Source organism: Lagopus muta, chromosome 19, assembly GCF_023343835.1.
Source record: "Lagopus muta isolate bLagMut1 chromosome 19, bLagMut1 primary, whole genome shotgun sequence".
Classification (NCBI taxonomy): Eukaryota; Metazoa; Chordata; class Aves; order Galliformes; family Phasianidae; genus Lagopus; species Lagopus muta.
This window is the reverse complement of record NC_064451.1, coordinates 4,986,205-5,001,324: the sequence shown is the minus strand read 5'-3', so window position 1 is coordinate 5,001,324 and position 15,120 is coordinate 4,986,205. Positions and strand designations below refer to the sequence as shown.

Genomic DNA, 15,120 nt, shown 5'->3' with positions numbered 1-15,120 from the left:
AAATCTGGGGAAAACGTGAGCGATGAGGAAAGGCTGATGGGTTTGGGCTCTTCTGGATGTGTGTATGTTCTCCTGAAAGCCCAGGTGTTTCTGTTCTCCCTGCAGTAACAGTTCGGTTGCCTGTTTTCTGCTGGTGTGTTCCCACCCTGCCCTGGGGCTGAGAAGGTTGGGCTGGCGAAAAGGCAGCCTGGCTTGCAGACAGGTGGACAGGCTGTGCCCGCTGGGGACACGTGGTGATGCAGGTCCCCTGGCCTCTGTGCAGGGCTGTAAGTGTGCTCTGCCTTCCCTGGGGCCTGGGCATCCTGAGGCTGCCAAGAGGAAGCCATATGAAGGAAATCTCCTTCACCCCCTGTGAAACCTGGCTGTTGCAAGGTGTGTGTGACCTGGGCAGCCTCATTAGAGGCTCAGTGTGGCTGTGCAGACCCCATCCACACAGCTCTGTCATCTCCTCTTAGTAATTCCTTGCAAATACCCCAGTGGAAAAGGCTCTAAAATGAAGTTTGATCAGAAGCAAGCCACCAAATGCCCTCATGGTGCTGGCTAACACTCCTGCATCAGCCTGGGAAAGCTCTGACAAGCTCTGACACGCAGGCAATCCTGGACTGGGTGATATAAAACACCCTCTGCCTTCTGGCCTGTGTGATGGCAAGCTGTGCGCTCACTGTGCACTGCAGTGGTTCAGCATGGCTGGCAGCCAGCCTGGGAGAAAGCCCCACTTCCAGCTGGGTACTGGCTCCTCTCCCTGTGCCTCTGCTGGTTTCCATGTCTGCACTGTGGCCGCTTCCACCCCCAAGCCCTGCTCCCGCCTCATCCTCGAGGACCGATCCCCTGCACCCACCTGGTGGAGCACCCTTCGGCCCTGGTGATCTTATCGGCCGTCAGCCCGTCTGTCATGGTGATGCTCCTCCTCTTGATGTGCCCTCCCTTCTGGGAGGCCGGGCTGTGGGACCCCCCGTGCTTGCCATTGGCGAGCCCATAGCTGGCCTCCAGGTAGCGCAGGGGAAAGGTGCGGTTGATGGGGCAGTAGACGATGGCACCGCTCTGTTCGGAGATGGCCTTGCGATTGCCCACGTAGAAGCGGACGAGGGCGGGCACGTTGTCAAAGCTCTCCTGCTCAAAGAGGTACTGCACGCGGCTCCGGCTGTCGCTGGACTTCACCGTCACCTTGTTGATCTTGAAGTGCAGGGGCTCGTTGCGCCAGCGGCACGTCAGCACGTAGTCACCCAAACTGGTGAGCGAGTCGCGGATGAGGAAGTCGCCGTTCCTCTGCACGAGACTCTCTGAGACCTGGCAGGGATGGGGCAGCGGCTCAGGCACGGCCCTGTTGGCTGCACTGGTGGACAGAGGTGGATGCTCCACCAGGGCCGTTATTTAGAGCGTTCCCCTCATCTGGCTGTGAGTTTCAGGAGTTTCCCCGTGGCAAACCCACGCAGCCCCTGCCCTCCCCATCCTCACCTCCCGCGGGATGCGGCCGTGGTACCATGCGTGGCTGCGCAGGTCGGTGCTGCTCAGCTTCAGCTCCTCTTCCAGCTCCTTGTGAAGTTTCTCCGGTGACGAGTCAAGGATGTATTTCTCCTTGGAGAACTGCAGAGCGAAGAGAGAAAGCATCAGCTGGGGTTCTGCCACAAGCAGCGCAGCCACTTCCTTGCAGGGTCTGAAGGATGCTGTCCCCTATCCTTCCCACTACCAGTGCCTTCCACATCCACTGGATACGTTGGCTGCAGGGTCTGGGAAGGAAAGGACTGGCCCTTGGGTGCTGGTGAATCCCAAGGGCAGCGCCTGTGTGCTGGGACTGCACGGATCTCTCAGGGAGGAATGTTCCTGATGTCACCTACCAGGAGGAGACGTGGGGACAAATGCCTGCCCAGCTCCCTGTCCTGCACATCCTGGGCTGAACCACTGTGGGAAGCACTTCTCCAGGAGGAAACTCGCGTTGTTCCTCCTCCAAAGGGTTAACTCAGCTGTGTTTAGCCTGACAGCAGCATGAATAGTAATGACAAATGTAAAGGAAACCTTCTGCATCGAAATGAGCTCTTACCAGCACTGGTGCACCTGAGCCTGGAGGATGCAATTTCCCCTCCTCCCTTCCCTAGAGAGATAAGGATGGCGTCACCCCTCCCTCAGCCACACTCCCTGCCACCACAGTGGGGACATTCCCTGAGGGCATGACATGTGTGAGAGGGGGATGTGTATGCCACCAGCACAGCAGTTTGGCTGGGGCTACTGGGGTGTCCTGTTGTGCTGGCAGCCCCTGAGCCCTTTGATGCATGCTTCTACCCATGTCAGTGTTGCTTGTGTGAGCTCAGGTGGCTCAGTGGCCTGGCTCCAGCTCCTTGGATCCATGGTGCTTGTTAGAGCAGCACCGCTGGTGCCTGTGAGCTTGAAGCTGGTGCCTAGTGGCACTGCTCTGGCACACATAGCTGGCTTTGCATTGCTCCCTGGACCACTAGGGGCTTCAGCCTCAGAGCAGGCTCTTTGCACAGCACCTCATCCTGTTTCCTCAGCCAGTTTCTCTCTGCTTCTTGTAGCACAGAGCTGATCTCCCAGCCTGTGCCCTCCACTCCTGAGACTCACTGTCCCCCTGCCCACCACCTCCCCATCCTGGAGCTGTGTGTATCAGCCAAGTTGGGCAGCAATCCCATCCCAGGGACAAGGCTCCAGGCTGGTGAGGTGGGAGGAGGAGGCAGGGGAAGAACAGCGCGATGGCCCAAGCTCTCCAGGGCTTGCCCTCACCAGCCTGGACCTGCCTCTGTTCCTCCCTTCCAAACTGCTAATGAGTTTTTAAAAAAAATAAATATTAGGGCAGTGGAAGTGAAAGTGAACAAACTCGGGAGTGCTCCTCTGGCTTCAGTTCCTCCCCAGAGGAGGGTTCTGCTTGCTAGAGCAGCGGGGAGGTGAACATGAGACACGTGGGTCGCATACTCCTGAGCACCTCTGCTGCCCCGGGGCCCTCGAGGAGACAAAGCCATGTGGCACAGCTGAACCCTATGAAAAATAAATGGTCACTGGCGGATGCTGCTGAGTCTGGCTGCATCCTGGGGGGCTGAGGCTGAAGCAGATGCCGTTTCCATGACAACACTTTGCTTGGTGTGAGCAGCCATGGGTGCCCCGTGCTGCAGCAGCGCCCCGCAGTGCTGCTGGCCCCAAGCACCAGGCTGCTGCCTGCATGGGATCTGAGGGTCCCTGCTGAGCCAGATTGTTGCTGGGAGAGCTTTGGAGCTGATGCCCCCAAAGAAGGGATTAGCACCCACCCTGCTCCATGCTGTACAGCTGGGTTTTCTCCCAAATCCTCCCCATCAAACGCACAGGATAACAAACACAAACCCAGCTGAGCTGCGCCTGGCGTCTCCAAGCTGGGATTTGGGCAGCAGCCGACTGGCAGCCGCGCCAGGTGCTGAGCTGGGGAGAGGCATACAGGGCTCTGTGCCCTGCAGTCAGGGCAGCAAGGACAGCTGTGAGCAAAGGGACCCTAAGCCACGTGATGGGCACTGTCCCTTCAGCTGCTTGGCTGGGAAATGAGGTCCCATCCAACATTTACAGCCACCAGAAAGCCATCATTCGGTGACTGCAGCCACTCCAACCAGGACCCTGATGCACGGGGAGCCCTCTTCTTTGGTATGATGGCACTCTGGGGGCTGTCCTCATGCTTTACGTCGGCTTCGTGCTGCTCTGCTCGGTGCCATGTCTCAGAGGAGGCTGTGTGTGGCTGCCAGCTGGCATGGCGAGGCGGCCAGCCCGGCACTGTCAGCAGCGTGTAAGCGGATGTGCAAGCACTGAGCTGAAAAGGGCACCGCTCGGTGCTCTCTGCTGTGCCAAGAGGACATCAAAAGATGTACAGCCCGATGTGAGGTCTTGCATGCTAGAGAGTTGGCTGTGGAGAAAATCCTCAACTTCCACCAGCGCTCAGCTCAAGTGCGTGATGCTGGTCGCCTGCTCAGAGCCCCAGCGCTTCCTCCTGCTGAGTGGGATGGGACAGGGGTGAGAGCGGTTCCCCAAACCAGCCAAACCAGCTCAGGAGCTGCCAGAGATGGTGCCAAACTCTGCCTGAGGAATCCTAACCAGCAGCCAAGGTGGTTTGGCTGGTGAAAGGAAAGCTCTTCCATCACATTCAGCAGCAGGCAGGCTGTTTCATGAGCTGCGGGTACAGCAAGGCTCACCAGGAGGGGATTCCCTGGGCACTCCATCCCTGCTCTCCTCTTTCCCTCTACCTGCTGCTTTCTTGGCAGAGGAAGCACCTCTGGTCGCAGCTATGGACTAGAATTGGCAGCCAAAGGGCAAGAGCTGAGGGGTGGAGGATGCTGACAGCTGTGGTCTGTGTAAAACAGTGGCTCTGCCCGGTGTGAGGAGAGCTCCAAAACCTGGCACTTGGCTTTCTCTCCTTGCAAAGGTGCTCTTATGAAACAGGAGTAATTTGCAGCCTGCTTCCCAGCTCCCCCCTCCCAGACCTGAAGCAGCTGAAGATGAAGTCAGCGTGGAGAGCAAGGTGTACGAGCACCCACCCACCCTGTGATAACATCTCCTGGCTATCCTCAGGGCACAACGTGCAGCTGCTCTCACTCTCCTGCTGCCTGCCCTGAAATGGGACCCTCACTGGGGAAATCCCAGCCCTTACTGTTGCTCTTCCAACCCCCAACTCCTGCTGTTGGAGCAGACGTGGGGCCTGGGAAGCAGAACTAGGAGGGAATGGACTAAGAAGCCACTTGGAGCAGGTGTATGGGCAAAGCCTCAGAGTCACCAAAGAGCCTTTCTTCTCTGCTTAACTCTGCATTGGATGATGGGCTACTTCACAGCAAAGGATTTTAAAACAAACATCCTTGTCGAGGCAGCCAGCATGCTAGCAAAGCTGAGCACTGCCCTGCTTGCCTGGTGCAGGTCTGCTGTGTTCACCAGTCTGCCCAGTGCTGCCTGACCTCCCTGTGTGCCTGAGAATGGCCAACCCTGAGCGAGGGAAAAATCAGGTTGTCGTGGGGTTGCTTCTCACCTGCATGTAGTTCATCTTACTGATTTTGATGTCCCTATGGAAGAGAAATAGTTTTTTCCCTCTGTACTGTCTTGCAATGACTCTGGGTGTTTAAATAGACTCTGAGAAGGCACGTGCCCACCTCATGGGTCACTGGAGGCAGCTCTTGGCTATGCCACATCTCCACTGCTCCTCACTGAAAGCACGAAGACTCAGAAGCTGTCCTGGTGCTCGAAGCCTTTCTTAGGAGTGATCCTGGCCACCCAAAGGGTCTCCTTTGTGGCAGCTCTGGAGCAATGATGTCTGGCTGGCAGGGGTGGGGTGCAGCTGGGAACATCAGGATGCTGCAGGGTGGGACGGATGCCCAGCTCATGCTATGGGGTGGTGCAGAGGAGCACATCTCCAGTGCGGTATGGGGTGTGTGTGTACACACATCTCCATCCATCTCTATATTACTTATCTCACTCTGAGACGGCGGCGGCTGCTGCTGCTGCATCCCTTTTCAGAGCTGCTATTGGCCAGAAATGATGTCAGTGCTTCCCAGGCTGGGTGCACTGCCATTGGCGGCGAGCAGGGATGCGGCTGTCAGCTGGAAGCGCTCCAGTCATTCATGGGGACTTCAGTGTGTGTTTGCTGGGCACACTTGGACACAAATAGATGGTGAACGATCTGGCAGAGCCAGGTGAGCACTTAGGGCTTCACTTTTAACTGTTTCTGTGGCCGGGATGGAGTGCCCTCCATCCCCTCCTGCATCCCTGCATGAAGGCCAGGCACCCACCTGTCCCTCCCTTGTTCTGGCAGCAGCTCGCCACGATGCTGTGGTAGGGCTCATCCCCTGCTGTTGCACGGTGGCCCTCTGACAACCAGAGGAAGCTCCTCTGCTTCTCTCCATTTGCCCCCACTCAGCGATCACAATCCCTGGCTCTGCACCGAGACCAGCAGCAATCATGACAAGACTTGAAATGCTTCCTCTGGGTTCTGAGTTACCCAGCATAATCTCTACAGCTCAGCACCCACCTCCTGGAGCAGTACTGAATCAGACTGCCAGCTCTGCTGGCTGCCAGCTCCAGGCGCTTCTCACCCTTTTTAACTTGCAGCACGCCAGCAGCTCGTGTCAGAGTCTGCATGGCTCTTACATTGCTAAGCACCTTTGCTCACTGGGTAAATGAGGGAACAGCTTCCTGGCGTTCTGTCCCTTTCTCAGCTTGTGCAAAACGCCAAGAATCCAAAAATAGGATGTCTAGAGGTGGAAGTGCCACAGGACAGGCGACAGATGGATGCCGGCTCTCTGTAACACCGCAGTACAGACAGACCCAGGCCAGAGAGCTGTGTGCCCGTCGGGGCCGAGCCTGCTGGTGCTCCCGAAGCACCTTTAAAGCCGAGCACTCCCCCTGACCGGCCTTGCTGCGGGCGAGCGATGCTCTGCGCCCGCCGCTCCGTCAGAAGTGCCGGTCCGACGCTCCGGCTTCGGCTTCAGTATCCCATCGCATAGCGGAGCCGAAGCACCTGAGCGGGGAAGCACCGAGGACACGAGGGCTTGAAGCGCCCGCGAGCCACGCAGCGCCCTACAGAGAGCGGCCCCAAGGTCAGCGCTGCTCCCGGGGCTCTTCGCCCCACGCGACCCCCACCCCGCCCCGCGTGCGGGCACCCCCGGGCTGCCGGCATCCGCGCCGCTCCGCTCACCTGCACCTGCATGAAGGAGCCGCGGTAGAAGCAGCAGGCGGCGGCCGACAGCGCGCTCCATAGGCTGCAGCGCTCCGTCATGGCGAGGAGCGGAGCGGCGTGCCCGGCCCGGGCTAACCCGGCCCGGCCCGGGCTGCACCGCCGCTGCCGCCGCCGCCGCCGGGCTTCAATTTCAGCCGCTTTCCCGATTACCTCATCCCTTGTCGGCGGAGATGGGAGGCACCGAGGATGCGGCTCCGCCCCGTACCGCCCCGCCGGGACCCGCGGCCGCCACAGCGGCGCTCAGCGGCCGAGAAGCGGCGTCCGTGGGGGAGCGGCACGGCGGCACCCAGGGGTCCGACCTCGTCGCCCCCGGGGGAACCGGCCCGTCGGGGGCAGCGTGTCCCCGGGAGACTCGGGCGGCCCGCTCAGCTGCGTCCGGAAGGAGCCGGAGTGCCCGAGGAGATCCGTCCCCGCTGGGAGGAGCGGCAGCCCCTCCAGGGGACCGTCACCCCTCGTCTGTGCCCTGCCCTTCCCAGTGACACGCAGCGAAGGGACGCTCGGTCCCTCACCCCATCCCTCCTCACGCTCCTCATCCCAGTGCTGACACCGGCCGTCTGCTTCCCATGTCGGCTGTCTCCGACTTGCGTTTAATTAAGGCTCTGCTTTGGTTTAATTAAGGCCGTGGTTTCACGGGCTGCACGAGGCGGCGCGGATGGCTCTGAGCCCCGCAGCCCCCACCGCTGCTCCGTGAGCTGGACACGGGGTCGGGCTCCACGTCCCCTCCGCTGGGGGCCTGGGGACAGCAGCAGAGGCGTCCTTGCTGCCACCCGCGTGGCCTCGATGCTAATTAATCCAGCCGAGCCCCACGCATCCCCAGGCAAGGAGGAGGCAGGCAGGGCTGACGAGATACGGGTCTCCAGAGCACAGAACAAAGAGCTTCAACGCGCTCGCTGGGCCCGAGCTCTGCCCCTTCTATTACAGGGGGCCCGCGAGTGCCCGCAGCCCCAGCAGCAGTGCGGGCGCCGGGGGATGGAACAGATGGGAGACGCCGCACTGCGAGGATCCGACGGTGAATCACACGCCGGCAACGGCTGCTCCTCCGCAAAGGGCTCGGCTGCTTCCCTCCCGCGGCGGATCCGATGGAGCAAGCTGGAGCCGTGCCCGTGCTGCCCCTTCGCAGGAGCAGAGGAGGCTGCAGCCGATGGCTGGCTGGGACGTGCGTCAGCCTGACAGCGCGATGCGGTACTGCAGCTCCCTGCCTTCACCTGCACGAGGCTGAGCGCTGCTGGGTGCTGAGCACCCCAACCGGGCAGGGCTGCAATCAGCCCGAGCGCCTCGGATGACTCGGTCTCACGCACTCCACATTATTACTTATTGGACTAAAATAGCTGCTGTCGCTGCAGCCTTTGGGCTGCTTCCATAGCCAAAGGGAAGTGGTGTATAAATCACACACGCTGCCCGTGGGCTGCATTGGACACCGCCGGGGTGGGTGAGAAATAAAGCCAAATGGATGACTTCTGGCACGTGCTCTTAGACAACAAAAGATGATTCGATCCTATAGGCAGTGCCCACTGCTCCACACCAGCCCATTAACTCACCAGCCATGCAACGCGCCCACCTCTGGGTGCACACACTGGCACAGGGACCTTTCCCTATGGAGTAAGATGCCCCAGCCCTTCTCAAACAGACCCCCAGAAGGCCATCATGTGGCAGCATGCTGAAACAGGCAGCTCTCCAGCCCTCCATCCCCAAAACACGGTGTCCTGGTGGTCATCACCCTGCTCCTGCCCAGTTTTCCCCACCCCACGGTGCCAGCAGCCTCCTGCAGAAGGGCCGGCTCTCCTCTGGAGCCAGGCGCCTCGCTAATGAATTTCTGGCCAGACATGAAGAGTCCTCAGGAATGTTAATAGTTTGCTGGAGGATAAGCAAGAGATTTGGAGAGATTTACACCGACTTTCATGTGACAGCCCCACGAAAGTGGCTCAAACCCTTCCTTTCCTACATGGGGGTGGAGGGAGGAGGCAGCGGCAGTGGCGAGTGATGGGGAGCACACAATGCAGGGAGCAGTGCTGGGGGCACCATGCATGGTTTGCATGATTTCTGGCAGGAAATGTCTTCTGAGGACAAAGAGAGAAGATGATGGTCTTACCTTCACGTATTCGCTGCCGGACTCCAGGCCATCATGGTGGCTAGAGGGGGGAAAAGAAAAACACATGAGCAAAGGGCAGCAAGTTGTGCTAAGGAGGTGGTGGCACACAAGGCCCCATGCCCTCGCTGCCTGCCTCGTGCCCACTCGGGACACAGCTTAGCCTCCATAATGCGATCAGCAAAGAATGGGCCTTTTTATGGGGTCACTCCCCAAATCAGCTTGGGGCCGGATGAGCGGGGCCGGGCAGAGGTCAGGGTGCTGGGGGCTGTACAGGGGCAGAACCACTGAGTGCTGCTGGGATGCATCACCTGGGCAGGCATTGCTGATTGCTGCTCTACAGCTTCGTGCAACTCCACAGAGATCAAATGGTCACTGAAGGATGGGTGATGCTGTGGCTCAGACTGAAACTCCCACTCTCCTTGCTGGCACGTTCACTCTTAACCCTACTGACAACAAACCCAATGACAATGAACCCAGTGCCTGACACACAGCTGCTCTGGCCGCTCCTGTGCCATTATTTCACGGGGGAAACTGAGGGCTCTTCTCTTTCCTGAGGATTTAGCAGTGCTGTGACTGCCTTTTGTTGCACCTGTGTGTGTCTGTGGATGAGCCCAATGGAAACAGGAGGAAATCTGAGGGTGGAGAGGTTATAACAACGGAGCTGGGAAGGGAGGCCCTGGGGATGCCCGAGGTGGCGGCCACCATGTGTTGACTCGCTGGTGGCACTGCACTGGGACAACATGAGCCCCATGAGAGCTGTGGGTGCCCCCACCCTGCATTCTTCTCTTCCCTGTGCCCACCCTGCTGCAGCGGCATGAGAGAGGAAAAACGGAGCTGGAAACTGGGGGTGAAAAAGTGAGAAGAGCATTTGGAGGGGGGCACAGCTGCCTTGGGCAGCTGCAGGCTGCCTGCCCACCCCGGCGCTGCCTCTGCAGCCTGTTTGCCTTTCACACGGCCGCAGAGAGAGCCTGGTGCTGTGAGAGCCGTGAGAAAAACCGGCGGGAGGACGGGGGCCTCCGGGCAGGAAATCAGGAGCATGAGAGCAGCTGGGAGATGCCGTGAGGAGGGGGGGCTGCTGCTGGGGAACGACAGCAGCTGCGGCTGGGGAGAGCGGGGGCTGCAGCCCCCCCTGGTCTGTGCATTCCTGGAGGAAACGGCATTTTTTGGGGTAGTGAGAGCCTGGGAGAAATTCCAGGGCTGCCTTCAGAGTGCGGTGCGGTGGCCGAGCTGCTAAGACTCAGAGCTCCTGCTTGGGGTTTCTGCTGCTTTGGGATCCAGAACAGCATTGTGATGACCTGCAAATGTGCCGGCTCTGGGCTGGAGAACATCACGGTGAGGTTCCAGCCCTGTATTAGAGCCTAGGCTCTGCTTGTCTTTGAACAGCAGGACTGTGCCCCAAGGGAGCTACTGTGCCTCAGTTTCCCCTCTGCATCCACAGGGCAGAGCTGCCTCCTTTGAGCTCCGGGCTGGTGGTGCTGTGCAGGGTTTGCCAGTAACAGCAGTGCCCTACCCGTGCCCTGCGGGAAGTGGGATTTCCTGTGCCTGGAGGGAAGCTGAGTCACATCTGCCCAGTGACCTGCCTGTGGGTCACCTCCTGTTGGTCACTGTGTCCCTGCTGCGTCCCTGCTGGCGTCACTGCTACTCCTGCCCAGCCACCGCCCGGCTCTGAGCATCCCCAGGGCTGGTCACTGCTCTGTCTCAGCCAAGTGCAATTCCAAAGGGGCCTGATTCTGCAGGAGTATCCCTGCAAAAGCACTCGTATGCGTGGGCAACCTCAGCCCACCTTGCCTCAGGAGCCTGAAACTCGACCAGGAGACTTGGAGATGCTCCAGGGATGGACAATGTGCCCAAGGGCCACGTTTGTCCCCTCCATGGTCCCTCTGTACATGCAGTACCCATATCAGTACTGCATGTTCTGGGCAGCCATCCCTGGCCCCCCCTACAAAGTCCTGGCAGGGAGGGACTGTCCCTGTCCCCAAGGAAGTGCCGGCACAGGAGGAAGGGCTGGGGAACAGCACTGTCCCAGCCCTGCTTCCGCCCACCCACCCTACGACACAGCCTGGCCATGGGGATGGCTCCAGCGCACGACCGCTCCCTGAGCCTGGAGCAGAGCACAAAGACACCCAGTGCCAAGCCCTGCTCCAGTCACTCTCGTGCCTCAGTTTCCCCAGCAAATTACATGCCCGAGCTCATCAAGAGAGCAGCCCTGGATAATATAAAAGGCATTTGGTGCTCAGTTTTTGGAGAGCCAAGTCCACACGCTGGCAGTCCCCAGAGCTAAGGCACCTAGGTGGCTGACAGATGTTCCCATGCTGCTTGGTTCCCACTCATGCCAGCCAAGGAGCTAATTCATTTTTGGGAAGGAAGTACCCTCCATGGGTGCTCCAGAGTCCCAAGCCCCCAGACTCTGAACCCCAGGGACACCCACAGCCCCAAGCTGCTCTGTCCCAGCACTGGGTCACAGCCAACTGTGGTTTTGGCAGCCGCAGGCGATGCTCTCGCTCTTTCCATCAGCAAATGCCGGGCCCTCGGTGGCTCCTCCAGCATTTGCATCGAGGCTTTGTGCACCCCAAGCAAAGTCTCTTCCCATCCCTTCCTCTCCCTCCCCATCCTCTGCGCCGTGCCGGGGTGTCAGACCCTTACCTGCCCTGTCCCAGGGTGGGAAACCTCCTGCCCACCGCTGTCATCGGCTCAGCCAGCGTCTCAGCTCCGGGATGGGGAGAGAAGCTCTGCGGGCGCTCCCGTGCCTGGCTCTGAGCCGGGACGTGGGGCGCGGGCGGTGGCGGACCCTCCTCCTTCCCGTCCCAGCCCTCCTCCGGCCCTCCCTTCGCGGCCGGCAGGAATGTGAGGCCGGTTCCCACCGCCGGCACGAATTCCTTTTCCTTGCCCCGATCCCGGCGCCGTGCAAAAACCCCCCACATGTCAGTGTGTGCCTCATTGGTGCGGAGTTAGAGGGAATTTGGGGCCGAAATGGGGATTATGGGGATAAGAACAGGGCTGGTGTGATGGGACTTTGTTACTGGGGGCAATCCGGCATTTCTCACCGGTGCCCCTCAGTTCCATGCATGTTTGGGCTGGGATGACTTTGATCCCTGTGCCCAGCTGATGGATGGGGCTAAAATTCATATTGTTGGTTTTGAAGTCCAAAGCCTCTAAACAAGCCAACCCTCTTGAGAGTCTGTGAGGGCTGAGGTCCCCAAAATCTGGGGAAGGGTTTCAGTGGCAGGCAGGGGGAATGGAGCCAGGGTGACTGGGTTTGGAGATTGCCTCTGTGCCTTGACAGAGAAGAGGAAGGAATGGAAGTGGGAAGTGAAGGATGACGGGGACGGGTCAGTGCAGGTTGCAGATCTCTGCAGTGAGCCCTAGTGCTGGGACAGAGCTGCTGGCAGGACAAAGGGACACCCGCGCCGAGCGGGGCCAAGCGGTGTTTCCACCCCATCCGGAAATGGGAGGGAGCAGAAATCCCACAGGAAACCCTGCTCTCATAGAGAGGGGCCACAGTGTGCTGGGGTCATGATGTCCTGGTGGCCAGGTGCATCCCGTGGGGATCCTGCTGTGTCCCAGCCCCTTGTCCTACCCAGGCAGTATGAAGTGGGCAGAGCAAAGCCAATAGAGCCATACCTGTCCAGGGAGCTGTGGCTGAGGTGTTCTTGCCCCTTTTCCTGGAAATCCCCATCCATGGTCTCTGCTTCGGGTGCTGCATTGGGGCTGGGGGCCAGGCTGGGGCTCGGTGCCTCCATCCCAGGGCAGGGGCTGTTGCCTGGGGTTTCTTGGTCCATGCTGGCTTTTTCTGCCCCTGGGGAGCCTGAGGGCAGAGCTTCCTCCTTCTCCTGCTCTGCTTTTCCAGAGACTGAGGACGGATCTTTTCCAAGCTTTAGTGTGCCAGGCATTTTCGGAGTCTTGGGGACAGGCAGTGGAGCTGTGCTGGGTATCTTGTCCCTGGAGCTCCCTTTCTCTCGGCAGCTCTGGGTACCCCTGGCTTTGCCCAGGCTCTTCCCTGCCTTGCCCAAGCTGAGTCTGGGCATGGTGCCCATGTGGCTGTACATGTCTGATGAGCGCGCATAGGCACCGGGGCTCTTGGGCATGGTGTTGAGATCATCCTGGGTGCTGCTGAAGGACTCTTCCAGGAAGCCCTGGGGAGGAGGCAGACCTATGCCCAGGCTCTCAGGAGAGCTGGGGACCACTGACACGCGCCGTAGAGTGAAGGAACGGGGAATGTTGCTCAGGCTTTCAAAGCCTTTGAACTTGAAAAACTCTGACAAGGAGAAAGGAGAGAGGAAGGGGATCAGAGCTGGGCACAGGCACCACACCACTGTACAACCTGGTGCCAGCCCAGCTGCACCATGCGTTGCTGGTCCCACCCAGTGTGATGTCCCCATGGGCTGGGGCAGTGCTGCTCAGAGTGTCTGTGCCAGATCCAGGACAAACATCCTGTGTTGCCCTGAGTAAGATAGTGGTTGTGTTTCCCTACTGTTGCTGTAGTGATGGAGGAGAAAATGCTCGGCCTCAGTGAGCAGGGAATGGAGAAGGCCAGAAATGTCTCCGAATCTCTTCATCCTGCTCTTGCCCCACGCTCCCCTGGAGATGATCCAGGCAGGGCCCCTTCCAGGGTGAGAATTGGGACACGCTGCATTTCCCCATGGCGCTGGGGTGGGGTTCTGTGGTTGTACCTTGTGTTCATGTTGTCAGGCACAGAGCAGGAACTGGCCATCAGCTGGGCCCCATGGTGTTCGTGCAGCAGTGCCGGCTGTGGGCAGCCTCCTGCCTCCCCACTTCCTCGGCTCAGCCCCTCACAACCTCCTTGCAGCTCCCTGTAGCCACCTGCAAGTGCTGAGCTCGCAGCGTTCACTGCAGGAGTATTTATAACCCTGACGGGAAGCTCTGCATTTCACACCTCGGTGCTGTGTGCTGCTGTGGTGCATCCCCAGTGACAGCACATGGGGCAAACTGGGCTGCAGCCACTGCTCTGCACAGCAGCACTGCACAGCTGGAGGCCTGGTGCTCTGGGTGCCTCGGGGGTTTTGCAATGCTTACACAGCAGGGCTCTGTGCAAAGCCTCTTCCCCTCCAGGTTTGCAGGGGCAGGAAGCTGCGTGCTGCAGTAGTACCATGCTAGGAGCTTAGGTGGTAGGGTCCCACGTCCTACACAGTCTGCAGGGTGCCCCTGCTGCCAAACGGGGCAAAGGGGCTGCTGAAATCCAGAAGCACTCCTGCATAGCCAAAACCTCATGACCTGGACTCTGTTAATGAGAAAACTGCTTTAGGTTAAACATCCCCTCAGTGTCCGAGCATCCTCTGCATCTGGGACTGCTGCAGGGTGGGAAAGCTGGGGGCCTTCCCCATTTTCCCCGCATTCCACCACAATGGAAAATCCCAGCTTGGCCGGGGCCGTGGGAGATGGGTTTTGCTCAGTTCCTCACACAGCTCCCGGGGGAGCACAGGGGTCGGCCTCCTGCCGGCGCCGGCATCAGCACATGGAGGCAGAGGAATGCGGGGAGCAGCAGTGAAGGCAGGGTCCTGCTCAGTGCAGGGCTGGCGGCGTGCAGCACGCTGGAGCCGCCTCCGAGGGCTTTGGGGAAAACCCAAGGTCTGTGAGAAAGAGCGCAGCTCCCTCCTGGTGGGCATCAGCACTTCCTCTGTGCTCAGCTCCCATTGCTTTGGTCCCGAGTGCGGCTCCATCACTGTGGATTTACCCCCCACCATCCACTCCATCCCTGTGCTGCAGGAAGGACACACAGAGGGTTCCTGGACAACCCCAGCTCCAGCTTGCAGCCCCAGCCATGCAGTGGAGTAAATGCTCTCTGAGAGCTGTGATTTGGGGGATGACAGCAGTGGTTCACCTCTCTTACATGCTGGCACCCGGTGCAAGCAGACTGCTCCCAACTCAATCCCAGCATCAGAGCCATCAGCACCAGAGCTTGCTGCAGCTGTGGGAATGGAAGCCCCCAGAGCCTTCAGCAAGTTTCCTAACAAACTGAAGACTTCTTGCTTATGAGAGGTAACCATGCTCACACTCACACATCCCCTTCCCACCCAGGCAGCCCAGGTGAGCACCCAGCACCCACCCTCTCCATCCCGATATGACTTACTGAATTTCTTGAAGCCCCCTCGTTTCTGGCCCTCAGCCATGGCCGTGCTTGGTGGAGGCTGCAGGGACCGGGAGGGACAAGTTTATAAACTTGAAGCCTGTCCCTGCCTGCTCCTCCCTTCCTGTCCCCCCTCCGCCTCTCGCTTTGCTCTCTCAATCACTCAGCGCTTCCTCCTCGCTGCTGCCATCTGCTCGCGTGGCAGCCGTTGTCCCCTGTGCTCCTGTCCCCTGTTGTCCCTGCAGTTCCCTCCTGGCTGCT

General features: G+C 59.6%; 1 protein-coding gene across 4 annotated transcripts in view; it reads right to left on the bottom strand.

The window, feature by feature from the left end:
• SH2D3C (SH2 domain containing 3C) overlaps positions 1-15,120 on the bottom strand; it is a 19,751-nt gene extending 4,631 nt beyond the window's left edge. Inside the window, exons 1-6 of one of the 4 annotated variants that reach the window (XM_048966015.1) lie at positions 14,863-14,982; positions 13,809-14,013; positions 12,396-13,029; positions 8,775-8,814; positions 1,456-1,584; positions 839-1,287 (exon numbers count right to left, since the gene is read on the bottom strand). In XM_048966015.1, the coding sequence (XP_048821972.1) occupies positions 839-1,287; positions 1,456-1,584; positions 8,775-8,814; positions 12,396-12,859 (1,082 nt within the window). In that variant the 5' untranslated portion in view covers positions 12,860-13,029; positions 13,809-14,013; positions 14,863-14,982. Of the gene's footprint in view, positions 1-838; positions 1,288-1,455; positions 1,585-6,643; positions 6,927-8,774; positions 8,815-11,417; positions 12,344-12,395; positions 13,030-13,808; positions 14,014-14,862 lie in introns of those variants that run through there. The other 3 variants (XM_048966014.1, XM_048966016.1, XM_048966017.1) reach the window with 3 other exon arrangements.